At 42.8% G+C, this 26,374-nt stretch overlaps 1 protein-coding gene across 6 annotated transcripts in view; it reads right to left on the bottom strand.

Moving 5' to 3' along the window:
- UBR3 (ubiquitin protein ligase E3 component n-recognin 3) overlaps nt 1–26,374 on the bottom strand; it is a 207,487-nt gene that overhangs the window by 178,846 nt on the left and 2,267 nt on the right. For all 6 annotated transcript variants that reach the window (XM_073305786.1, XM_073305780.1, XM_073305781.1 and 3 more), the window contains exon 2: nt 1,229–1,368. In XM_073305786.1, coding sequence (XP_073161887.1) covers nt 1,229–1,368 — 140 coding nt within the window. The remainder of the gene's footprint in view (nt 1–1,228; nt 1,369–26,374) is intronic.

Here is a 26,374-nt window from a genome sequence, read left to right as displayed (position 1 = left end):
AAGGGCACAAACCAATGCAAGGCAAACTTAACTCCACATTACTAAAGTTTTTTGGCACTGACTAAAATTAAATTGAGCTCACCAACTACTGGCTCATTGTGTGCGCACGCACACACACACACAACACAGCTCTGATCCTTTCAACATGTGGCTAGGAAAGGATTCACTAGGTTCAGCATGTTGGATCATATTAAAGAAGTTCTCTGTTAAAATCACAAATGAGTTTGATTTTTCATAGTTTAAATTCCAGGGTATTACTAATTAAGAGGTCTCTTGGTTTTTAGTACTGTTTCTCTCCCTCTATGTGTGAAACTTGCAAGATGCTAATTGTGTTAGTACATTCTAAGACAGAGTCTGTTCTCAAAGCAATTCTTTGTAACAACCACCACTCACACAGAGAGAGACTCAAAGCAATACTATGTAACAGAAACAGCACCCAGAGACTCCCCGCCCTTTTGTTGTATTCATCTCGCTTTGTTAACAATTGTGATTAAAACAGAGATAGAGGATGTATGTGGATGGATGCTTGGTGTGGATAATAACTGAATGATCAGGGAGGTGCCAGCCAAAGAATCCAGTGTCCATCGGCTGAAGAAGGCGTCAAGTGGAAATAATCAGAGGACCCCCCCCCCCCGAGGGCAGACTGGAATCCACCCAACTGCCTCAAGAATGGGAGAATCAAAGAACAAGATAACATCTGGCAGCATGGAGCCGTCAGGAATGTGCCATCTGCTGATTGATTCAGCAACAGCATGATGCAAAGCAATTCCCATAGACTGGCATAGGAAGAAATTCCTATAAAAATGGACTCTAGAAAGCGAGAAGTTTGGGGTCTGATTCTGCAAACCAACTTCCAGGAGTGTCAGATGAGCACGTGACAAGTCCCTGCTCCCTCCTCATGCCCAGGCCATCTGGCCTGTGGCTTGGCATGAGTAACTCTAAGGCTGGTAACTATGATAACAACCTTGCAGAACCTGTGTGTGTATGAATGAATGTGTGAATAAATATGAGATTGAATGGAATGTTATAGCTATAACTAACTGCTTACTATGATTCTTTCTGTATTCACAATAAATGTGGTATTTTGCTTTTTCCCCTTTAATAAGATCCTGCTGGTTTTTATTTTATTGGTATAACAAGCACAGACTAAAGTTAGCATCTTCACAAAGAATCATAATCAAGAGACAGCGACATAAACCATGGTATCCACATGCAAATTCAAACATACCAGGTTCATTATATCCTTCTCTTAAGTACTGAATAAGACTAAAGATGAATTGTGGAAGAACTAGTTCTGACATCATCAACAAGTCTTTTGGGACACAGGGAACATTTGAACTTGATTTCATCCGGTGGCGCTGACAAAATCTATAAGACAAACAGGGGGAAAAAAAAAATAAGTTAGCCAAGTACCAATATAGTTCAGAACAGGTATCTGAAAAACAAAACAAACAAAAAAACCAAACCCTGAGCCACCACTATTTTCAATTCCCCTTACTGATCTGCACACTTACGTGCATAAAAGAGGGTACCATGAAACAGGTATTCTGTACAAAAGTTAGTTACGATGAAGATACAATTGTGTTCACATCCTCCCTGCCATATCCCCCGTAAATCATAAAATAAAGTTGAGATATACTTTCAGAAGTTAATCAGAACATAGGGTGTTTTCCACATTATGAGCATCTTCCAAAGAACTGGGAAGAGAACACTGTCACGGTATTTCTCATAATTAAAATGTGTTTATGCCTGCCATCCAAAATAGAAGTCGAAATGTTTTCCTCCAGTGAATCTGTACTGGTTTGCTGTATGGATATTGGTAAGCACTGAGCTGACACAAACACCTCTTTGAAAGCAATAAAACATTTGTTTTGAAAGGGAAACACACTTATGATCACAGACAGTTAAGAAAAATCTTAAAATCAGACATGGGACCTACCAACTTTCAGAGTCTTTTCAACGGAGAACAATTCGATATTTTATTCTCTTTGCTAAATCTGGATATTACAAGTTTCTATGTTTTGTTCAGTGTGTGTAAAATAGGAGGGGGAGATTGTCACCCCAATACAACATGCACAGGACCGATGTACAGGAACCCCACAAACCCTGGGTCCAGCCATGGGAGGATTCCCCTGGCACAGGAACTACAGAAGACAGCCATGAGGCTTATGGGGCTGACATAACTTAGACAGGCAGCTGGTGCTGTCTAAGTTGCACCAGGAGTCCCAGAGCACCCCATAATTAAGGGGACACAAAGGTGGCCTCAAGCCTCCATATCCCACCTTTCCACCTGGCCTCTCACCGTCTGAGAGGCAAAGCACAGGATCACACTCTGAGTCTTGATGTTATTTTAGTTCACGAATTTTCAGGCTTAATTGGGGGGGGGGGAAAGAAATAATCCTAAAGTATGTCTGTCCCCCACCTCCTACCAATATTTAATTTAACTGGGGGGATGGGGGGGAAATCTAACTACACAGCTCCACTTAAATCCTTCTGTGAAATACCTGAATCTCTACACAGCCAAAGAGAAGGACTAATCCTTCAGACCTTTAATCACAGAAGCAGGCTTGCTGACATCAGCAGAACAACTTGTTTGAGTGTAAGGATTCACATCAGGCCCTATCTTTGACTGTGTAGCAATTCAGAGATATCTACAAAAGAATAATAGGCTGATCCTGCATCAACTTAACTATACATATTGCTTAATAAAAGCCACTCCTCTTGTCCTTGTTGGGAAGCCCTGCAGATGACAGAACCGCAAGCCTGCAGGATTCCTTAGGCAACAGGTATAATCCGAAGTCCACTGAAGTCAATGGAAAAACTCCCACTGATCTCAATGGGCACTGAATCAGGCCCACTTGCACTCTGCCAGGTTAGTGTTACCAAGGGTCTTCAAATCACACATCTGGGATATTTACCCAGACCAGAAAAAAAAAAAAAAAAGGCCAAAACCATGGGAGGAGGAGTCTAAAAATACATGGTTTAAAAACAGTAAATTTGATTTGACAGTGTCACTTAGCAATAAACAGCTACTCATGTTTATCATCATCATCTATTGATGTATCACTGACAAATGGCTGTGCCTGAATATGCAAGTTATTTTCTATAGTCATACCCTCATTGAGAAATTGGCTATACCACCACTTTAGGAAGAAACTCTATGTTTTCTATAGAAGATTCTTCAAGAAGGAGAGGCTCAAAAGAACCAATTCAGGTCTTATAGTGAAACACAGTAATATAGGAAGGGGCTTAGAAAAAGAAAAATCAGGTCTAAGGAAGCGGGTATCAGACTTTTAGGCCACAAATAGAGAGGCTGTCCAGTCCAAGGATCAACTGTGCATTCAGACAATATACAAATATTTCCCAGCTCACAGCAGCCCAGCTTTCAATAGCTGCACCTTCACAAGAGTAAATGTTCTCTCTTTTTCTATTACTCATTTATTTTCTCTTTCATTGAACAAATAAGGCATTGCATAAGTGCAATTATAGTCTGTTGATTTAGAGAGCTACAACTATTGCTTGTTCATCCCTGGGAACAAAAGTGCCCTCAGAGGAGAAAGACAAACCAGGTGAAGTGTCTGTGATCTAGTGTCTGTGGGTTAGTTGAACAGAAAGCCAATGAAAAGGAATTTAGGAACAGATGCACTCTGTACTCATGGTATTGCTGCCTACAGATGGAGGTCCACGCTGGCAGAAAATGAACTCCGAGTACCTTTTGGTTGGAGGATCAGTACCTCATTTAGAACACTAAGATATACAGTTTCTCTTTTATCCCAGCTACAGCCTTTTTATGAGGCTTTTCCAAGGCCAATCAAAAAATTTGTAAGATTTAAAGGCACACCTGCAATTATAAGGCGATTATTTTAGAATAATGTATATTTATATCCTTATCACTTTAATCAGTCCGCTGTACATTTTTATGTTCCTCAAATGTATTTTTTGTAGGTAAGCATCTCACGCTGGTGTTCTGAAGATCCTTGTAACTAAAAGCCTGCAAATGTGCATGTTGAGCAAAAACTCCAACCCACCCTATGATGCTGCCATCTCTTTCCCTTCTCCAGAAATAGCTCTGCTCCTAGGAAGCCTTTCCAAAGGCAAGATCCACTCAAGAATCAGGCCTATTGAATTTACCCCACATCTGATCTACCTGGAGCTAAAGGATATGAGGCATGTCTCCTCCCTAAACACCCCCAAAATAATGTGATTTATAGCAGATCTTTTTACTAGGGGGGTGTTGTTTTTTTTAATATAGGCTCTGCAAGATCAAGAAGGAAAGCAAATTCCATCCACAGTGAAGGACCTTACATTAAAAAAATAATAATAATAAATAATAATAATAATAATCTCAGCAGTCTCCCCTCCTTCTTAAACTGAGGGAGATCCAGACATGGATTACTTTCCAGATAACCAGGCCCGAGCCTTACAGCATGTGTGCCAAAATCATTCTGTAGAAAGATACACATTCCATATCTGTGGTTCATGGACTCCTCAGTCCACAGTGTCAATAAGAGCTTTGAACAATGATCAGGAGTAAAATACAGCCATTAAGTAGTAACTAAACTATGTTATTGTCACACTCAGCATTAATGGAAAATATGCTGCCTTTTGTCTCTCTTCCTTTCTGCACTTTCTCTCCAACTCACACCTTCCTGTCAACTGTTTGAAATGGGTCATCCTAATTATCAAAACAAAAGGGTTTTTTTTTCTCCTGCCGATAATAGCCCACCTTAATTGATTGGTCTCATTACAGCTTGTATGGCAACACCCATTTTTTCATGTTTTCTGTGCGTGTGTGTGCGTGTGTGTAGATTTATATATCTTCCGACTGTATTTTCCACTCCATGCATCCGATGATTTTAGCCCACGAAAGCTTATGCCCAAATAAATTGGTTAGTCTCTAAGGTGCCACAAAGTACTCCTCAGTCTTTTTTGCTGATACAGACTAACACGGATCCCACTCTGAAACCTCTCCCACTTCTCTTTGTATCTATCCTTCCCCCCCCACACACACATTTCCTTCCCTTCTCAATTTCCACCTCCTGAGTTTTACTCCTACCCCTTCCTTCATCCCATCTGCTGAGCAATTAAACAGCTAATGCTGACATTTAGAGTGTAAACATTAGTCTTTAGAGTTACCACTCCAAAGAGAATAATGGGGGCAGGGGAAATCATACTCTCAGAGCCATTATTTCAAGCTGTCTGTAGATTCAGTGAGGCTTGGTCTACAGGAGCAAGCCACAATCCTGAACAACGCAGTTATATTGATCTAACTCCCAGTATAGACAGCACCATGTCAACAGGAGGGTTCCTCCGATCGACATAGCTACCGCCTCTCAGGAAAGTCGATCACCTATGCCAAGGAGAAAAGCTCTCCTGTCAGCATAGGTAGCATCTTCACCAGTGATTCTCAAAATTTTGTATTGGTGACCCCTTGCATCCAGCAAGCCTCTGAGTGTGACCCTCTTATAAATTAAAAAAACACACTTTTATATTTAACACTATTATAAATGCTGGAGGTGAAGTGAGGTTTGGGGTAGAGGCTGGCAGCTCGCAACCCCCACATGATAACCTCAATGATCCCCTGATGGATCACGACCCCCAGTTTGAGAACCCAGGGTCTTCGCTGAAGCATTATGGTGGTGGAGCTGCATCATGTCAACTGCACCACTGCAGCATTTTAAGTGTAGACAAGCCCAAAGACCACACCACACCAGTTTACACTCAGTTCATGTTTTCAAGGTTATCTTTGCACTCCTGGGGACCACAAACTTGCCCTTTTATCAAAAGAAAGCTTAGATTCTGCAGTCTGAATATGCCAGATAGGCACATAAACATAAAATGCAAGATGGACCCAGCCCCCAGTCCAGGTGTTTGATACTCTGCTTTATAATTTAAGATTAACATCTTAAATAACAGCAGGAAAACATCAGACAGTGAAGATCACAATAGGTCCTTGCTCCAGAGAGGAGTGGTCCTTAGTTACATCTAGTCAGAGGTGAAAGTAAGCTGGTACGCCCCGGTACGGCATACCGGCAAGAGCCAGTCCGCCATACTGGGGTGGATCGGCTTCCCCAGGTGCAATTTAAAGGGCCTGTGGCTCCCAGCAGCAGCCAGAGCCCCGCTGCTGGAGCCATTGGGCAGCGGCAGGGCTGGGGCGGCGATTTAAAGGGCCCGGGGCGATAGCAGCGGCCGAGCCCTGGGCCCTTTAAATCGTCCCCAGAGCCCTGCCGCCGCTTCCCCAGGGCTCCGGCAAGCTCTGGGGACAATTTAAAGGGCCCGGGGCAGTAGTGGCAGCAGGAGCCACATCCCCGGAGCCCTGCTGATGGAACCCTGGGGAAGCGGCGGTGGGGCTCTAGGGATGATTTAAAGGGCCCAGGGCTCTGGCCACCGCTACCACCCAGGGCCCTTTAAACCGCTGCCAGAGTCCCTGGCTGCCGCTGTTACCCTAGGGAGAGGGAAGGAGGCACTTGCCGGTACAGGGTGGGCCAAGGCTGGCTCTAACCTCCCCCAGCCCCGCCCCTTCTGCCCAAGGCCCTGCCCCTTCCAGAGGCCAAAGCCAGCCCCAGCCCAGCCCCGTACCGGTAAGTCCCTAGACTTACTTTCACCCCTGCATCTAGTCCAGTCCATTGTTATCTTTAAAAATCAGGACCAAGACTGGATCTAATCTAAGATAATCTAGAAAGCAAATTAAACACATGAGCCTGGTTTCAAAATAAAACAAGTTAAAGAAGGCTTTGGGTTTATAGTGCTGACTGCAAGACATTTCTCTTACCCATGTTCCAGAAAGCTTGTTCTACCACCATCTGGTATTTCAAATGCCGAAATACTGATCCTATTCACTATTCACAGATCTCCTGACCTGTCACGGGATCACTTTTTTTTTTTTTTTTTTTAAATGTGTGCCTTGGCAGACACCATGTAAACTGAACCAGGAACCTAAAGACTAAAAGCACGAGCTTCTACGGCTAGAGCCAGGGCTCTGCAACTATTCATACCTTCTTTTAATTAACACAGAGGTGGACCTATAATACTCACCAATGGAAAAGGAGTACTTGTGGCACCTTAGAGACTAACCAATTTATTTGAGCATAAGCTTTCGTGAGCTACAGCTCACTTCACTGGATGCATTCAGTTTTTTCCACTGAATGCATCCAATGAAGTGAACTGTAGCTCACGAAAGCTTATGCTCAAATAAATTGGTTAGTCTCTAAGGTGCCACAAGTACTCCTTTTCTTTTTGCGAATACAGACTAACACGGCTGCTACTCTGAAACTCACCAATGGGTTACATGTACACTAGATTCACTGGGAAAACAGAAGACTAGGCTATTCCATAATCATTCTCCAATATTACTGTAAGAGCCCCGTGGCTGGAGCATCAGTTAAGCAAATGCCTGACTAAATAGTCAAACATTTCAAAACACCCTGAAGACGATCAAAACTGTATTCCGATACACTAGGAAAGGGAGTATATTCCACATCCTGGACCTGCCACTAGTCCAAGAGTTCCAGTGTCTGGACCTGACAAGAATACTGCAGCTAGTCGTCTCAAGTGTTGTAATAAGGCATTAGAGAAGAAGTAGCCTCTAAGGTAGACAACATATACAAATATATATTTTACGGCATCTTCCGCCATAGTGAGGCAACAGAAAACACACTGAAAAGTAAAATTCTGTACTGGAAAATTGAGAGACTAGCTAACTAATAGGTCATTTCCAGGTCTAGTTTCTATTATTACAAAACACTCTAGTACTACAAATAATGTCTTTTTAGATAGGAAAATATATTACTTTTTATGTGTCTTATGCTGCATGATTTTTCCTTTGTGAATATTTTACTTCTATAAATTCTCTGATAATCATATTTGAGAATGTGAGTATGTTAGGAAGAGCCATTTCATTAGTCAGAGCTGTGGAAATCCCATTTTATTGGAGACATTTAATTGACGGTAGGGGGTTTGGTTTGGTTTTTTTGATTACAAACCCAAAGACAAAGGGAAACGCTGTTGTCCTTCCCTGTCCCTATTCCCTTCACCAGTAACTTGTTGAGGTTCATCTTTGCACTACGCCTTCAAATACCTTTTCCGGAAACATCCTTGAGCTAAGACCAAGCATGTAAAGCTTCTGCTGAAAGAATTTTTGAGAAAGTTACAATTAACGAAAACAGAGGTTTACCATGGAAATGCCATGCAACCTCAGTTACAATGTTTTCTCAGATTTATAATCACAATATATCGAGATTTTTCCCTGCAATTCCCTCTGTCATGTTTCACACCTAATACAGTTTATGGTATGCAATAGCAATTAGTGTATGAAAGTTCACCTTTAAAAAATAAAATAGGAACAAGAGATACTATGTATCATCAACATGATCATGTTAACATTTCATCAGAAACCTTAACTTTAGGATTTTTTGACTTGATCATTTGATTTCACAACCTTTCATATTACCCTGCCTTTTTTGTCTTTGACTTTTCCTTGTCAATTTCAAAAAAAAGTGTCAAAAGCAATTTCAGGCAGGACACCTGCCCAAGTCTCCACAATTGTGGTAGTTTTACAAATCACATTAAAGTCCCAACAAATCCCCTCTCCACCCCCACCACAATCAGGCAATTTGCTCTGCATTCTCTTCTGGACAGTTGGTGGAGGAGCTTCAAAGACTCCAGTTTCCCTAACTGCCAGAGCAGCAAAAATATATAGAATAGGGAGCTAGGGCAAGTGCAGGGCCTGTCCAGTCTCTCCCCACCACAGATGGACCATGGTAGCACAGGTCCATCATGAAGCCTTTTAAGCCAACTTGTCTACTAGTCTGCTAGGGACAAGTCTTTAAACTCCCCAGTACACACAGCAGCAGCTGCAGCCAAAGCCAGGGCACACCTTCGCAAGTCCTGGACATTCTTATCACTGCAGCCCTCCTCACTGCATTGCACTGTCTCCAGTTTCAGCTTCATTCCACAAAGCCAGACATACAATCATGCAGTTAAGTAATCTAGTTATTATTTTACCTTCATCTTCCCCTCCCCTCCTAGTGTTTGTCACATGTACTTGTTTCAAATTAGATTATAAACATGCTAGGAACAGCACCATGTTTTCCAGTGCGTTGTACAACACCTAGCACAATGGGCCCTGTTCCTGATTACAGCTTTTGAGCACTACCAGAAATTAAATAAATAAGGATTATTTATATGTTCTGCATAAAAGACCCACACAAACAAGTGGGGGAAACAAACTACTCAAACTGAATTTGCACTAGCCACGAGCACAGAGTAAATGAAACAGAAAAACAGAGTAAACATTTATTTTATCTTAGTTTTAGTAACGTTAGGTGTTCCATAAAAAAAAGTAAAATAGCGTGATGTTTTAAATGGACTGCCTTTTAATGCAAAAATAAACCTTATAAACATAACAAAATTCCATTCTGTTTATTGCACTGTTAACAAGATGCTATACTGGAAACTAATCAAAGTACTTTTTGTACTGAATAGTTTGACAAGTTGCAAATAACAACTAAGCACTAGCTTAAAAAAGGAGTTTGTATGTTGTGCCAACTATGAAATTCTCTTAAGCACTTAATTTCAAAAAGCTTTTACACAGCATAATTTGGTTTTTCATGCACATCTTCCCTATATAGGTAATAAATTCATACATTTTCTGCATTTAACTGCCTCAATACTTCCTGAGAGTTCTTGTAAACTGCATTTCCCCCCATTTCCTTTAGTCTATAGCATTCTCTGTATAGCTGTTCAAAATGTCTTTGCATGTTTTACAGGTCACTGTTTAACTTTATGACAACTACTCTTAATTCTTCAGCACTAGATACATCTTTTTACATCAGAAGTGGAAGATGTTATATTGGTAAATTAGGATGCTATACTAACTGTGCTTTGTATAGGCTTGAATAAGTCCCTTTGCCCAATCACTGGTGGCAAGCAGCAAATCCACCCTAGAGAAGAGAGTACAGTAAGCCATCAATTTCTGCAGAATTTAAGCTGTCATTTTTAAAATAGTTAAGTTTCTAGTCCTCAGATGCAAAGATAACCTTCCAAGAGTGAACCAACGCAATGTTGACTTCCGAGTCTGGAGAATGCCTACTCCTGTACCTGTGCTGTTGTTCACAGCTTTCTCAAAAGGCAGGGGGATGAAACTGACATATCTGATAAGTTTCATTTCTGCTATTCAGGACTCTCCAGGAAACCACAAAACTGACCAGAATCTGTTTCACTCTGCTACTAATTGAGAAAGCTATGGAGCAAAAGTAAAGGTATTAGAATTATAAAAGAACCGTGACCATGAAGTAAAGACTGGAAGAGCAATGCTCAGGAGGAGGTTTATGGAAGAGAGACATAAAGCATCTCCTCCTTTACAAGCAGTAAGGGAATTTCAAAATTGATGCCTACTAACCAGAAGCTAATATAAGCAGGTGTGAGGAAGAGCATCCTGGTGGCCTTCCCTCACCTAAAATTAGGACTGGAGGTATAGTGTTAGTCTTGTCACCAGGCCCCCCTCCCCCCCCTTTTTGTATCAGCCTCTTTTTCAAGATTTCCTGAACTTTGGGTCACGACCCTATAAAAAATAATTCAAGAAGTGATAAAAAATTAACATACCATGTAAGCCCCATAGCTCTGTGACACTTTAAGGCCACCACATTTTTGGAACCTGAAAATCCCAGCTAGCATTTCAACCTAGGCTAGTACATGATGAGAGCACATGCAGCACCCTGCTACAGACTCTCCAACTAAATCAGTAGAATACCTGTATTGGTGTGTGTATGCCTGGATTTTCTTTATGTAAGAAATAATATCAGCTTCATTAAATACATATATTAAGTCCTCTGATAAATGTGGAGTTGGTATGTAATAAGGTTATGAACACTGTATGTGACCTGTTCAACAAGGGGAAGTGTAAGACAAATATGAAATTAAAGAATATGAGTTATTTTAAGTTTGATTAAGGAAATACAGTAAAAGCTGTATTATCCGTCCTTGTACCAACCAGAAAGCTCTATAAACCAGCATTTCTAATCTTCATAGAAACTCCGGTTTATAGTCCGGTTGGAACGGGGCCGGCAGGCTCCTTATCTGGCTTTGCGTGGCTCCCCGGAAGCGGTGACATGTCCCTGCTGCTCCTAGGCGGAGGAACGGCCACAAGGGGTTCAGAGTGTGGGAGGGGGTGCGGGCTCTGGAGGGAGTCCGGGCTTGCAGCACAGGAGGGGGTGCAGGGTGCCGGATCCGGGCAGAGCTCACCTTGGGCGGCTCCCCACAAGAGGCAACTTGTCTCTGCTGCTCCTATTCGAAGATGCGGCTGCCTCCGCCTGCAGGAGCTGTGGAGCCAGGGCTCGGGGCAGGACGGGAACACCACGCAGAGCTGCCTGCCACACCTCCCCAACCCCTGCCCCAAGCCCCCTCCCACACTCAAACTCCCTCCCAGATCCCACACCCCCTCCCGTGCCCCAAGCCCCAGCCCTGCACTTCCTCTTGCACCCGAACTCCCTTCCCTCTTAGTTAACCGGAATTTGTCACTTACCGGATCCCCCGTCCAGCCCCCCATTCCCCAACATGCCAAACAAAAAAGCTTTAACTGTATATCGGTGTTCTAAGGAAAGGCCTTGAAAATAATGAGTTATTAGGCCAGAAGAAATGAAGTAAGGGGGATGTCTGGTTCAAAGAATAACTAATGAGATAAGGGGAAGTTTAAAGGCCTCTGACTGATTGTTTTATTTAAAACCATCTGCAGTCACTACTAAGAGAATCCGTCTTAAAATGAGCCAACAAGGCCTTTCTTAACCTACACACTAGCATTAAAGCCTATTTGAACTCAGGTGCAATGGAAAACAGTGTTGGTCAGCAAGAAGTAGGAGAGGAAAGACTGGGAAAAGAGGAGGTTGTAAATCTTATCTGGATTAAAACTGGAAATAAGAGCATACTGTCTCAAACTGGTTTTTAGCTCAAGTAATTGGCAATGTTATCATTTGTTTGTTAAAGGGTATAGAAGGGTATAAAAAGTAAACTCTTAATGGGTTCATTGCTGTTACCTTCCTGACCACGTTGGAGCTGATCAGTATAGGCCTAAGTACTCTGGGTTTGGCTTGTATCTTGATCAAATACTAATAAATGTTTTGTTACTGTATTGGATGTAGTGAGTGCTTATTTTTAGGATGCTAGACATGTTTAGAGCAATTGTATAAACACCATTTGGTCCTTGGATTTAATAAAGGAATTTATTATTAAACTTGTGTTTGGTGGTTTCCTATATCAATAATTTCAAATATTATTAATTCCAACAGGAAGTTATTAAATATTGGGAGTAACAATGTTTATTATACACCTATAATGCACAAATTCAATGGGATCTTTACAGGAAGGCAACACAATGGTTTTCCAGATAAGAACACACAAGCACACATTTGAAAGACAGTGGCATCCTTCCAGGCCGGAGGCTGAAGTGACACAGCTGTTTTGGCAGAGTGAGAAGCTAGAGGGCTATAAACAATTTAAAAGTCTCTTGATCTCTACAAAATATGGGAGGGATGGGGAGAGTCACTAAGGACCATCCAGAGCGTGTCAGTGAGCTCTGATAGGGAGACAAGTAGACACAGAAGCTCTGAGTAAGAATCTAGAGCAGGGGTGGGCAAACTTTTTGGCCTGAGGGCCACATCGGGGTGCAAAACTATATGGAGGACCAGGTAGGGAAAGCTGTGCCTCCCCAAACAGCCTGGCCCCCGCCCCCTACCGCCCCCCTCAGAACCCTCGACCCATCCAACCCCCGCCCCGGTCCTTGTCCCCCCACCACCCCCTCTCGGGACCCCATCCCCTATCTAACCCCCGCACCCGCTCCCCATCCCCTGACTGAACCCCCCCAAACCTCCTCCCCATCCAACCGCCCCCTGACTGCCTCCTGGGACCCCCTGCTCCTTATCCAACCCCCCAGCCCCCTTACCATGCCGCTCAGAGCAGCATGCCTGGCCACTGCGCTGCCCGGCTGGAGCCAGACACGCTGCCGTGCTGCCCTGCATGAGCAGGCAGCCCCACCGCCCAGAGTGCTGCCCGTGCTGCGGCATGGCTGCAGGAGAGGGGGGACAGTGTGGGAGGGGCCGGGGGCTAGCCTCCCGGGCCAGGAGCTCAGGAGCCGGGTAGGACAGTCCCGCGGGCCGTAGTTTGCCCACCTCTGATCTAGAGCTAATCCTATTAGGATCCCCACATGAAAGACGGTTAAGCACTTTGTAGGAGAGACTTGCATGTAGCATATTTTATGGGTTTTAAGATACGTTTTCTCTAAAATGCGTTTGTTCTAATCAATAATACTTTGCTTGAAGAAAGCGGTTTGGTCACTGTTTACAACTGTCATTTCCCCAGGGGAAACAAAATTGCAGAGGGGAGGGACTCAAAACCTTAAAAAAAAATGAAATCAACATGATTTGGATTATTCAAACTGACAACATACAGATAAACGGCCTTCAAAGATGTTATAAAGGTAGAAGGTGTTTCTGCAAATTGCACAATCATGAAAAGTGCACACCTCTACAGAAAATCTTGTCCGTCCCAATTCATTATAGTTTCAAGGATTACGAAGCCTAAATCAACTACCAAGTTGAAAACAGTGATTCTGACAAATAACATCATTTTGCAACATATCAGTGACATGACTGAGGAAGTCAGAGCAGCTACTTTCAAAATGCAGAAAAAGTGAACATTTAGCAATTCAGCTTGATACATCCTCCAGCACAGCTTCTATAATTTGTGAAGCATGTTTATGATGGTTCTATTGAAGAAGGCTTGTTCTTTGATAAAGCTATATCAGGAATCACAGTAAGAGAATTCTTATATTTCAAGAGGATCAAGATTTTCATTTTCAATGGGAGTGGTGTAATGCAATCTGCTTAGATATTGCCAAGGCAATGACAGATAAGAACACTGGCCCTAGTTTCCATTGTTTCATACATAGCAAAATACTTGCTAACAAATGCTAACAATTCTCAGACAAGTATTTTATGAGATGTTAAAGCAATGACAATTCATTAAAGGACATCCAGTGAATTCTCAAATTTTTGTATTTATCTACGACATTGGTTCAGATTTGGAAAATCCTACTGCCCAAAAGCCTGGGACAAATAAAAGAGCTAACTGGGCAAATAAACGTGTCAGGTTTCCTGTCTGTTGGACAACAACAACAAGACAGGCTGGGGCCAGAGTGAGTGAGATCAAGCAGAGCAACACTCAGCTGTCAGTCAAGAGTTCTGAAGGAACTTAAATATGAAATTGCAGAACTACTAACTGTGGTAGGTAACCTATCACATAAATCAGCCTCTGTACCAGATGACTGGAGGATAGCTATAACGCCAATTTTTTTAAAAGGCTCCAGAAGCGATCTTGGCAATTATAGGCAGGTAAGCCTAAATTCAAATTGATTGAAACTATAGTAAAGACATAAAGATGAACACGATTTGTTGGGGGAGAGTCAACACAATTTTTGTAAAGAGAAGTCATGCCTCACTGATCTATTAGAATTCTCTGAGTGTGTCAACAAGCATGTGGACAAAGGTGAGCCAATGGATATAGTGTACTTGGACTTTCAGAAAGCCTTTGACAAGGTCCCTCACCAAAGGCTCTTACGCAAAGTAAGCAGTCATGGGATAAGAGGGAAGGTCACCTCATGGATCAGTAACACATTAAAAGACGGGAAACAAACAGTAAGAATAAATGGACAGTTTTCACAATGTAGAGAGGTGAATAGTGGTGTCCCCCAGAGAGCTGTACTGGGACAAACACTGCTCAAAATATTCATAAATGGTCTGGAAAAGGGGGCAAAAAATCAGGTGGAAAAGTTTGTTGATGATATAAAATTACTCAAGATAGTTAAGTCCACAGCAGATTGCAAAGAGTTAAAAGGGCTCAGTTTTGTGAGATCAACTGGAAACCAAAATGGCAGATGAAATTCAGTGTTGACAAATGCAAAGTAATGCACACGGGAAAACATAATCCCAAGTATATATACACAAAATGATGGGGTCTAAATTATCTGTTACACTTAAGAAAAAGATATTGGCAGTCTCACAGAATCACAGGACTGGAAGGGACCACAGGAAGCCACATCATCCAGTCCCCAGCACTCCTGGCAGGACTAAGTATTATATAGCATTATCTCCTGGATAGTTCTCTGAAAACATGTACTTAATGTGCAGCAGCAGTCAAAAAAGCTAACCATGTAGGAACCATTAGGAAACGGAGAGATAATAAGACAGTAAATATCATAATGACCATATAACACTCCACGGTACACCCACACTTTGAATACTGCATCCAGTTCTGGTCACCCCATTTAAAAAAAATATTAAATTTGGAAAAGGTACAGAGAAGGTCAACAAAAAAGATGAGGAAAGATTTAAAAAACTGAGATTGTTCAGCTTGGAAAAGACGATAAAGATGAAATATGATAGAGGTCTACAAAATCATGAATGGCGTGGAGAAAGTGAATAAGGATTTGTTATTTACTCCTTTGCATAACACAAGAACCAAGAGTCACCCAATGAACTTAATAAGAAGCAGGTTTAAAACGAAAGGGAGTACTACTTCACATAACGCACAATCAACCTGTGGAACTCGTTGCCAGGGGATGTTTTGAAGGCCAAAAGTATAGCTGGGTTCAAAAAAGAATTAGATAAGTTAATGGAGGATTGGTCTGTGATAGGTTCCTCCCCTTCAGGCTGCCACTTGGAACTAGGGTACCACTGAACCTGCCTGACCCACCAGCCTGGGCTCTCTTTCACCCTATAATGCTGACACAAGCAGCAGACTCACGCTTTCACCAGCACACAGGTAGGGACGCACCCAGCGGCAGAAACACAGACACTGAAACCAGCTCTGCATGGGAATTGCCCAGTACTCAAGTGCACACTCCCCTGTAGAGCAGAGGTGGGCAAACTACGGTCCGCGGGCCAAATCCAGCCCACGGGACCCTCCTACCCGGCCCCTGAGCTCCCAGCCCCTCCCCTGCAGCGCGCCATGCCACCAGCGCAATGCTCTAGGCGGCCGGGCAGCACAGTTGCAGAGCTGCGGCCTGACCCAGTGCTCTGGGCAGCACGGCTGTAATGCCGCCAGCCACTGGTGCTCCAGGCAGTGCGGTAAGAGGGTGGGGGGGGTTGAATAGAGGGCAGGAGAGTTCGGGGGCAGTGGTCAGGGGTGTGGATAGGGGTCGGGGCGGTCAGAGGGCGGGGGACTGGATAGGACAGGGGTCCCGGGGGGGGGGGCAGTCAGGAATGAGAGGAGGGGTTGGATGGGGCAGCAGGGAGCAGTCAGGAGACAGGGAGTGGTGGATGGGGCATGAGTCCCGCGGGGGCCCTCAGAGGACAGGGAACAGCGGGGGTTGGATGGGGCAAGAATCCCAGTGGAGCCGTCAGGGGGTGAGAAGTGGGGAGGTCAGATAGGAGGCGGGGTCCGGGCCACGCCTGGCTGTTTGGGGAGACACAGCCTCCCCTAACCGGCCTTCCATACAATTTTGGAAGCCCAATGTGGCCCTTAGGCCAAAAAGTTTGCCCGCCCCTGCTCTAGAGGGTAAACCCAAAATTGTACAGTCTTGCACTGCTCGGAGAACTGTACAGTGTAAACTCATGAAATTTGCCCTCTCCCTCAACGTGGAGAGGGATATACACAGCTTTTTGCCCCACATTATGATTTCTACACACACTGGTTTTAGACAAAAAAAAAATGTATTAACTACAAAAGATAAAATCTAAGTGAGTATAAAGGATAGCAAACAGATCAAAGCAGATTACCTATCAAATAAAATAAAAACAAAATTGGATATGAGCAGCAAATTCTCACCCTAAATGTTGTTCTAGGCAGTTTGCAGAGAGTCTTGAAGGCAAACTGCACTTGCTTGCAACTTAAAACTCCAGATATTCCATTCACAGGCTAGACAACCCTCTAGCCTGGATTCAGTCCTTCCCCCTAGTTCATTCCTTTTGTTTTTCAGTTGTTTCCAGCAGTCTTCCTTGTTGGGCGGAGAGTCAGTGAAGAACGAACCACGATGATGTCACTCTCCTGCCTTCGTTTTTTCATATGGTGGGAATCCTTTGTCTCCCAGTTTGATTCCCACCCCCAGTCACTGGAAAGACACTAGTATTATCATAGAGTCCAGTACCAGTACCAGGTGACTTGGTCACATGTCCCTGCAGCCATATCTCAGGGCTTGTCTATACTGGCACTTTCCAGTGCTGAAACCTTCTCACTCAGGGGAGTGAAAAAACACACACAGCCCCTCCCGAGCGCTGCAAGTTTCAGTCCTGTAAAGTGCCAATGTAGCTATTCCCCTTGTGGAGGTGGGTTTTTTAGAGCACTGAGAGAGCTCTCTCCCAGCACTATGTTACACCTACACGAGCCACACTGCTAGTGAAGACCTGCGCTCAGAGGCTGTTTGCAGCATCCCCAGGAAGGCTCCCTGGTGGGAGATTAGCATCTTCAAAGACCTTGTGACCCCTCCCAAACAGCCATCTAGACTGATTGTATTCTGTCTAGTGGGCGTTCCTCAGGTGTAAACACATTTGTAATTGATGCATAGACAATATTCCTAACTTCAGATACAAAAATGTTACACGCATACAAATAGGATAATCATATTCAGTAAATTATAACCTTTCCAATGATATGTCACATGCCCGTTCTTATATAAAATACATCATAGTTATGCCATAATCATATCATACTATCTCTATGAAGAATATGGGGTCATAGTGCCACAAGGTCCATCAGTGATTATTAGCCAAGATGATCAGGGATGCAACCCCATGCTCTGGATGTCCTAAGCATCTAATTGCACAAGCTGGGAGTGGATGACAAGGGATGGATCACTTGATAATTGGCCTTTTCTGTTCATTCCCTCGGAAGCATCTGGCATTGGCCAGCATCGGAAGGCAACATACTGGGCTAGATGGCCCACTGGTCTAACCCAGGGTGGCCATTTTTATGTTCTTCATTTGCCTCAAAGTTAGAAACAATTTGAAGCTACTCTAAATTTTCCCCATTACTTTTGAGAAAGACTAAATTCAAGGTGGTTGTTTTTTTTAAACGGCTGTTTCTACCCTGTCATGCATGGATAGAAAACTCATACTGTGCCCCTGAAGAGAAGAATTCAACACTCGTTGGGGCTGGCTTAATTATGCTGACAGGAGAGCTCTCTCCCATCAGCATAGAGCAGCTACACGGGAGGCCTCAAAACAGTGCAGCTGCAGCAGCACAGTTAATGCGCTGTAAGGGCTCTAGTGTAGACATAGCCTTAGACAAGTTAGAAGTCTTCAAGTCACCAAGGCCTGATGAAATACATCCTAAAATACTCAAGGAGCTGACTGAGGAGATATCTGAGCCATTCGCGATTATTCAAAAAGTCATGGAAGATGAGAAAGATTCCAGAGGCCTGGAAAAGGGCAAACATAGTGCCAATCTATAATAAGGGGAATGAGGACAACCTATAAAATTATAAACCAGTGAGCTTAACTTCAATACCTGGAAAGATAATGGACTAAATAATTAAGCAATCAATTTTCAGATACCTAAAAGATAATAAGGTGATAAGTAACAGTCAGCATGGATTTGTCAAAAACAAATCATGTCAAACCAACCTAATAGCTTTCTTTGACAGGATAACAAGCCTTGTGGATGGGGGGAAGCAGTAGATATGGTATTATCTTGACTTCAGTAAGGCTTTTGATACTATCTAGCATGACCTTCTCATAAACAAACTGGGGAAATACAACTCAGATGGAGCTACTATAAGGTGCGTGCATAATTGGTTGGAAAACTGTTCTCAGAGACAGGTTTCAGAGAGTAGTTATCCATGGTTCACAATCAAGCTAGAAGCACATACTAGTGGGGTCCCACGGGAATCAGTTCTGGGTCCGCTCTGTTCAACATCTTTATCAATGATTTAGATGATGTCATAGAGAGTACACTTATAAGTTTGCAGACTACACCAAGCTGGGAGGAGGTGTACGTGCTTTGGAGAATAGTATTAAAAAAAAAAAAAGGCAATCATCATTTTGGGATGTAGTAGCAGAAGCGTAGTAAGCAAGACAAGGAGTAGTTCTTCCACTCTACTCCACGCTGATTAGGCCTCAACTGGAGTATAGTGTCCAATTCTGGGCACCATATTTCAGGAAAGATGTGGACAAATTGGAGAAAGTCCACTGAAGAACAACAAAAATGATTAAAGGTCTAGAAAACATGACCTATGAGAGAAGATTGAAAAATTTGGGTTTGTTTAGTCTGGAGAAGACTGAAGGGGGACCTGATAACAGTTTCAAGTACATAAAAGGTTTATTACAAGGAGGAAGGGGAAAAAAAGTTCTCAACCTCTGAGGATGGAACAAGAAGAAATGGGCTGAAATTGCAGCAAGGGGGGGTTAACTTGGACATCAGGAAAAACTAGCCTCTGTTTGTCAGACGGTGAAGATGGATGGCAGGAGAGAGATCACTTGATCATTATCTGCTAGGTTCACTCCCTCTGGGGCACCTGGCATTGGCCACTGTCAATAGACAGGATACTGGGCTGGATGGACCTTCGGTCTGACCCAGCATGGCCATTCTTATGTGGCTATTAATGCTATACTAATCTTGCCTATTAACATAAAACTGTTCTGTGGTTACATTTCAATCTTAAAACATGTAGAATATAGTTAAGTTAATTCAAAATAGCTGTTCTAAGATAAGAAGTAGGCTGTTATATTAGTTTCTTTCTGTGAGGGAGTTTGGGTGCAGGAGGGGGCTCCAGGCTGGGGCAGAGGGTTGGAGTGCAGGAGAGGGTGAGGGGGTGCAAGCTCTGGGAGGGAGTTTGGGTGCAGGAGGGGATTCTGACCTGGGGCAGGGGTGCAGGAAGGGTTGTAAGGTGTAGGCTCTGGCCGCGAGGAGTTTACCACAGGTGGCTCCTGGCTGGCAGCACAGCAGGGCTCAGGCAGGCTGCTTGCCTGCCTGCCGTGACCCCACACCGCTTCCAGAAGCGGCCAGCTGCTGGCACGTCTGTGTGTGCCCCTGGGGGGAGGGGGACAGCGTGTCTCCGTGCGCTGCCCGCACTTGCAAGGGCCACCCCCAGAGCTCCCATTGGCCAGTTACCTAGGGAGGTAGTGGAATCACCATCCTTAGAGGTTTTTAAGGCCCGGCTTCACAAAGCCATGGCTGGGATTATTTAGTTGGGGTTGTTCCTGCTTTGAGCAGCGGGTTGAACTAGATGACCTTCTGAGGTCTCTTCCAACCCTAATCCTCTACGATTCTATGAACAACTTTGTTTTCCTTAGCTTCAATCTCAGAAACAGTTCAACCACTTTGGCTGAAATTTTCCAAAAAATATTCAGCCTGAGACAGACACCAAGGATAGAAAATTTCAGCCTTAACAGTTAAAATTTGCCAATGTTATAAGGAACTGAAAACAGGGCCTTATCATGGAAAGTGTCAGGCAACGTCAATAATATTCAATGCTACCAGCCCCTGCCTATAATTAAACAAGAGCAAAATGAAATGTCTGACCAAGTACAGGTCAAACACAGTAAAACAAGATAACATAAGTGAGAAATCCTGGCACAAGTCCAAAAAAAACATAAGCAAAATATGAAAATTGCCTGTAGACAATCACAGCAGCAATAATATTTCAATTAACTTGAGAAAACACCCACATTCTTAGGTGGTGGTCTCAGATATATTTTCTTGTCAGATAACCAAATGAGAAAAGTGACCAGAATGCAGATAGCAAAATTTTCTTTGTGTGTTATTCACCAGCAACTCCTCTTTCATGCCTAAGTGAGGTGACTTTCATAAGGTAAAGTGCTAGCTATTCTTAGAATTAAGGCCAGAAAAGCAAGCTTTCCTGAATGATCTCACTTACACGCTCCATAATTCACCTTTCTCATCTTTGGGATCAAAATGAGTTGAATTCTTCTCTTCAGGAGCACAATGTGAGTTTTCTATCCATACATGTCAGAGTAGAAACAGTCATCAAAAAAACTTAGAAGTTCTTCTTCTCAAAAGTAATGGGAAAATGCTGCCTTTCAATTTGAAGATATTCTACAACAGTCAATGTAAGTAAGGCAGTGTCTACCTTGACACTGCATCGACCTAACTACATCTACCTAAGCACTACGCCACTCATGGAGGTGGAATTATTAAGTCGGGGTAGTGGACAAGTTACATCAGTGGGAGCTACATATTAGCGTAGACACTTACGGAGTTAGGTCGATGTAAGGCAGCTTACGTCGACCAAACTCTGTAGCGTAGACCAAGCCTTAAAAAGACCTAGATAAGAACTATCAGGAACTCATAGGTCAGCATTTGAAGAACTATTTTTCTGATGACCCAGAGAAGCAGAAAGAGACTGCTTTCCTTCACATAAATCAGAGGCTGTTTACTTGGCAAAACTGACTGGGCAACTGCAAAACAAAACAAGCAAACAAACACAACTGACTTTCTATAGCTCATATTTCATAAGTTCTTAGTGATGCTCTGTGAAGAAGAGGGACTCAGTTTTAGTAACAAAAACCTTGAAAGCTCTCATTCCATTTTCCATCCTTGTATCTAACAGTCAGCATTCTCTTGAGTGGTAGTAATAAAAACAAAGTCCCTCCAGTCGCCTGTCAACTGAAAGGGACCTAAGTCTCCCCCACCGCAGCCACTTCAACTTTGGATGGGACAGTTTTCATCAACAAGACAGGCTCATCCATAACACTTAGTTGGGAGTGTATTTAAACTCTTGTAAATCTTTTATAATTAAAGTTTTCTTTTCAAAACTTCATTAGTTATTTCTGATACATTGATGAAATTTCACTTGCTCATGGTTAGACGTCTTAGGAGAGAGGGTCATAAAACATTTTAGTCTGAAAGCAGGTTGCTGGCTCTTAAAAGTTTGGGAAATCTTGCTCTAGATAGCAGGGTTAATCTTCTCACAAGTAGGTGTCCAAGTAAATTTTCAAATCCTGGTATAGATCATTTCTAAAGTCCAAGATGTATTATCAGAACTACAAATGCAGTGGCTATGACAACATTATGTAATAAAGGAGATCAGAAATGCTGAAAATGGCATGGATGTGAAAGATTTGTACAGCAATTTATAAATTTTAACCTAACGTTTTCTGTAACATCTCAAAACTCAGTAAGCTACTTGACTCACACACCAGCACCTAAATGTCATGCTAGAACAGGGGTCGGCAACCTTTTAGAAATGGTGTGCCAAGTCTTCATTTATTCACTTTAAGGTTTCATGAGCCAATAATACATTTTAACGTTTTTTAGAAGCTCTCTCTAAGTATATACATTACATAACTAAACTATTGTTGTATGTAAACAAGGTTTTCAAAATGTTTAAGAAGCTTCATTTAAAAATTAAATTAAAATGCTGATCTTACACCGCCGGCCCGCTCAGTCCGCTGCTGGCCTGGGGTTCTGTTCACCTAGGCCGGCAGCGGGCTGAGCGGGGCCTGCGGCCGGGATCCCAGCTGGCAAGGGGCCAACAGCCAGAACCCCAGACCGGAAGAGGGCTTAGTGGGGCCAGCAGCCGTGACCCCAGACCAGCAGTGAGCTGAGCGGCTCAGCCCGCTGCCCGTCTGGGGTTCTGTCTGCCGGCTCCTGCCAGCCAGGGTCCCGGCTGCCGGCCCACTGACAGCAGACATTAAAAATTGGCTCTCGTGCTGTCTTTGGCACGCGTACCATAGGTTGCCGACCCCTGTGCTAGAACATAAGAATGGCCATATTGGGTCAGACCAAAGGTCCATCCAGCCCAGTATCCTGTCTGCCAACAGTGACCAATGTCAGGTGCCCCAGAGGGAGTGACTCTAACAGGGAATGATCAAGTGATCTCTCTCCTGCCATCCATCTCCACCCTCTGAAAAACAGAGGTTAGGGACACCATGCTTTACCCATCCTGGCTAATGGCCATAAATGGACTTAACCTCCATGAATGTATCCAGTTCTCTTTTAAACCCTGTTATAGTCCTAGCCTTCACAACCTCCTCAGGCAAGGAGTTCCACAGGTTGACTGTGCGCTGTGTGAAGAACTTCCTTTTATTTGTTTTAAACCTGCTGCCCATTAATTTCATTTGGTGGCCCCTAGTTCTTATATTATGGGAACAAGTAAATAACTTTTCCTTATTTACTTTCTCCAGACCACTCCTGATTTTATATACTTCTATCATATCCCCCCTTAGTTTCCTCTTTTCCAAGCTGAAAAGTCCTAGTCTTTTTAATCTCTCCTCATATGGGACCCATTCCAAACCCCTAATCATTTTAGTTGCCCTTTTCTGATGCCAGTATATCTTTTTTGAGATGAGGAGACCACATCTGTAAGCAGTATTCAAGATGTGGGCATACCATGGATTTATATAAGGGCAATAAGATAGCCTCCGTCTTATTCTCCATCCCTTTTTTAATGATTCCTAACATCCCATTTGCTTTTTTGACTGCCGCTGCACACTGTGTGGACGTCTTCAGAGAACTATCCACGATGACTCCAAGATCTCTTTCCTGATTAGTTGTAGCTAAATTAGCCCCCCCATCATATGCTAGATGCAAGCTTCCTTGTTTACAGACATCTATTATAAAATTGTATATTGTTGTAGCTGCAAGAAATAGACTACAATCTTAAATACAAGCCTTACTGAAGCATTTATATACACCCTTCCCACACCACAGCCTATTATATTTGGGTTTTTATTAACCCTCTTAAAGAGACAGTGCACTACATGGTGAACTAAACAGATTTATACTACAATAAATAAATCATCATGTACTTTGCTAAGACTGCATTAGAAAGCATTCTTCTAAGTCAATATGTCTTGAGTAAAAGTTCAGAACATGGGTGATCAAATCACAAAAACTGAGGAACATAATACCAATACTTGTGTCTTTCATGGATAGTAACTACAAAATTTTATCTAAGCAAAGCAGATGGCAGACAAAGTTTGTAAGCAGGTTCCACATTTGAATCTCTCAGCTATTAATAGAAGCCTAGGCTGCAGTGACCTTACGTTAAGCTAGAAACCCAACTTCTATTGCATGAATCCAAGCTGCTATCTTAGCTTGGCACACCTCAGCACTTCTTATGTATCGATGACCTAATATACACACAAAATTGTACCAGTTTTACTAAAAGTGCTACGTTAAACCAATTCAGCTCAACCAGTGGAACTTAGCATGTGGACACTCTGACAGTAGTTTAAACCTGTTTTACTTTGGTTTAGCTTTTCCCTGTACAGTAAACTGCACCAGCTTATCATCCTATCTTTACTTAAGCTGAGGAAATTTTATATTCATAATTTTATTAAATTTTATATTTAGACCAGGCTACCTCTAAGTACCAAAATGCACTTTGTAATGTATTTATTAGCAAACTGAAGCTCACTTTCACAGTATTGTTCTTGTACTTTTCAAGAAAAATCAAAACAAAGACAGTAGAACCTCAGAATTACAAACACCTCAGGAATGCAGGTTGTTTGTAACTCTGAACAAAATGTTATGGTTGTTCTTTCAAAAGTTTACAACTGAATATTGACTTACTACAGCTTTGAAACTTTACTATGGAGAAGAAAAAAACGCTGCTTTGCCTTTATTTTAGTAGTTTACATTTAACACAGTTCTGTACTGCATTTGCTTTTGTGTGAATGTATCTCTGCTGTTGTCTGATTGTGTACTTCCAGTTCCAAATGAGGTGTGTGGTTGACTGGTCAGTTCATAACTCTGGTGTTCGTAACTTTGAGGTTCTACTGTATTGCTTTATCTGGAATGACCATACCCATAGAATGGGATCTGCCCCACACAACAATTTCAATCGTTCCTACTCCTACCCCACCAATGACAGCTCAATCCATCTTTCCCCTTCCCATTTGTCTACATTTTATTATTTCTATCAACTAATATTATAGGTAACACCTTAGATTGCTATAACTGAAAAATCAGGTGAGAAATGTTATATATATTTTAATGTGGTTACTCTGTGGATTTAACAACAATTTTCTTTCTTCTTTATAAAACCAATTTCCCCACAGGTGAGAATTAGTTTTAAAATAGGAAACTGATTATAAAAACTGAAATTTAGGATAAGTTACTGACCCAAAAACTGCTTTAAAACTATTCTGAAAATGTGTTTTTCAATTTGGCCATGTCCCACTAAAATCCTGCCCTGTGTGTCACAAACGGACTGTTGATTGGTATGCCATTCAAGTCTTCTCTTTCTCTGGCCTCCCATTACCAAGGGGAGCTGTTACTTGTGCTCTCACCTTAGTGCCTCAGAAGAGGAAGACTGGAGACACCAACAGTAGAGATAGCTGACTGCCTCAAGAAAACAGCTGGACCACTGACCTCATGGTTTTAATACTTCAATTAAGATGAAGGCAAGGCAAGAGAAAGACATCCCATCTGATTGATGGGAACTGAAGAGAGGGAGGGGCTTACAGAAAACAGAAGAAGGAAAAAATGAGGGATGAAAGAGACAGGCTAGAAGAGCAGCAAGAGAGAAATAATAAGAGAGGCAGAGACTATTGAGTAAAGTTGTAGGTTATAGAGCAGGTGAATGGAGATTATTATAGGAAAAGAATGAGTCAGGAAACAACTTAAAAACAAAAACAAAAAATCAAAAACGGTAGGATAAGAAAAAACCCTAAATTGGAATGCAGAAAGAAAGGAAATAGAGGAACAAAATTAGTTAGATCAGTGGTGGGCAACCTGCAGCCCATCAGGATAATCTGATTGCAGACCAAGAGACATTTTGCTGACATTGACCATCCGCAGGCATGGCCCCTCACAGCTCCCAGTGGCTGCAGTTCGCCGTTCCTAGCCAATGGGAGGTGCGAGAAGTGGCAGCCAGCACATCCCTGCAGCCTGCACCGCTTCCTGCAGCTCCCATTGCCCGGAAGTGCCGAACCGCGGCCACTGGGAGCTGCAAGAGGCCGTGCATGCACACGGTCAATGTAAACAAACTGTCTCACGGCCCACCAGTGGATTACCCTGATGGGCCACATGCGGCCCGCAGGCCGCCCACCACTGATTTTGATTAATTTATTTAAATAAAAAGGAATAAAGATGTAAAACAGAGAAAGGGAAACTTTTAACGTTTCCTTACATTCCTGAGACAACATGGGTGAGGTAATATCTTTTATTGGATCAACTTCTGTTGATGAAAGAGACATGCTTTTGGGCTTATTCAGAGCTTTTCTTCAGGTCTGGGAAAGGTACTCAGAGTGCCACAGCTAAAATTCAAGGTAGAACAAGTAAGGAGTTAACATAATGTTGCAAGAGACCATTCAAGGTGAAGTGGGCAGTTGTAACACCTCTACAGTCATAGGAAAAAGGAAGGTTAGTGGGTTACAGACTGTTGTAATGAACCATAAATCTATTGTCTTTACTAAGTCCATGA

The sequence above is a fragment of the Lepidochelys kempii genome, chromosome 11 (genome assembly GCF_965140265.1).
Source record: "Lepidochelys kempii isolate rLepKem1 chromosome 11, rLepKem1.hap2, whole genome shotgun sequence".
NCBI lineage: Eukaryota > Metazoa > Chordata > Testudines > Cheloniidae > Lepidochelys > Lepidochelys kempii.
The sequence above is the reverse complement of the archived record's forward strand: the minus strand, read 5'-3'. Positions and strand labels throughout refer to the sequence as shown.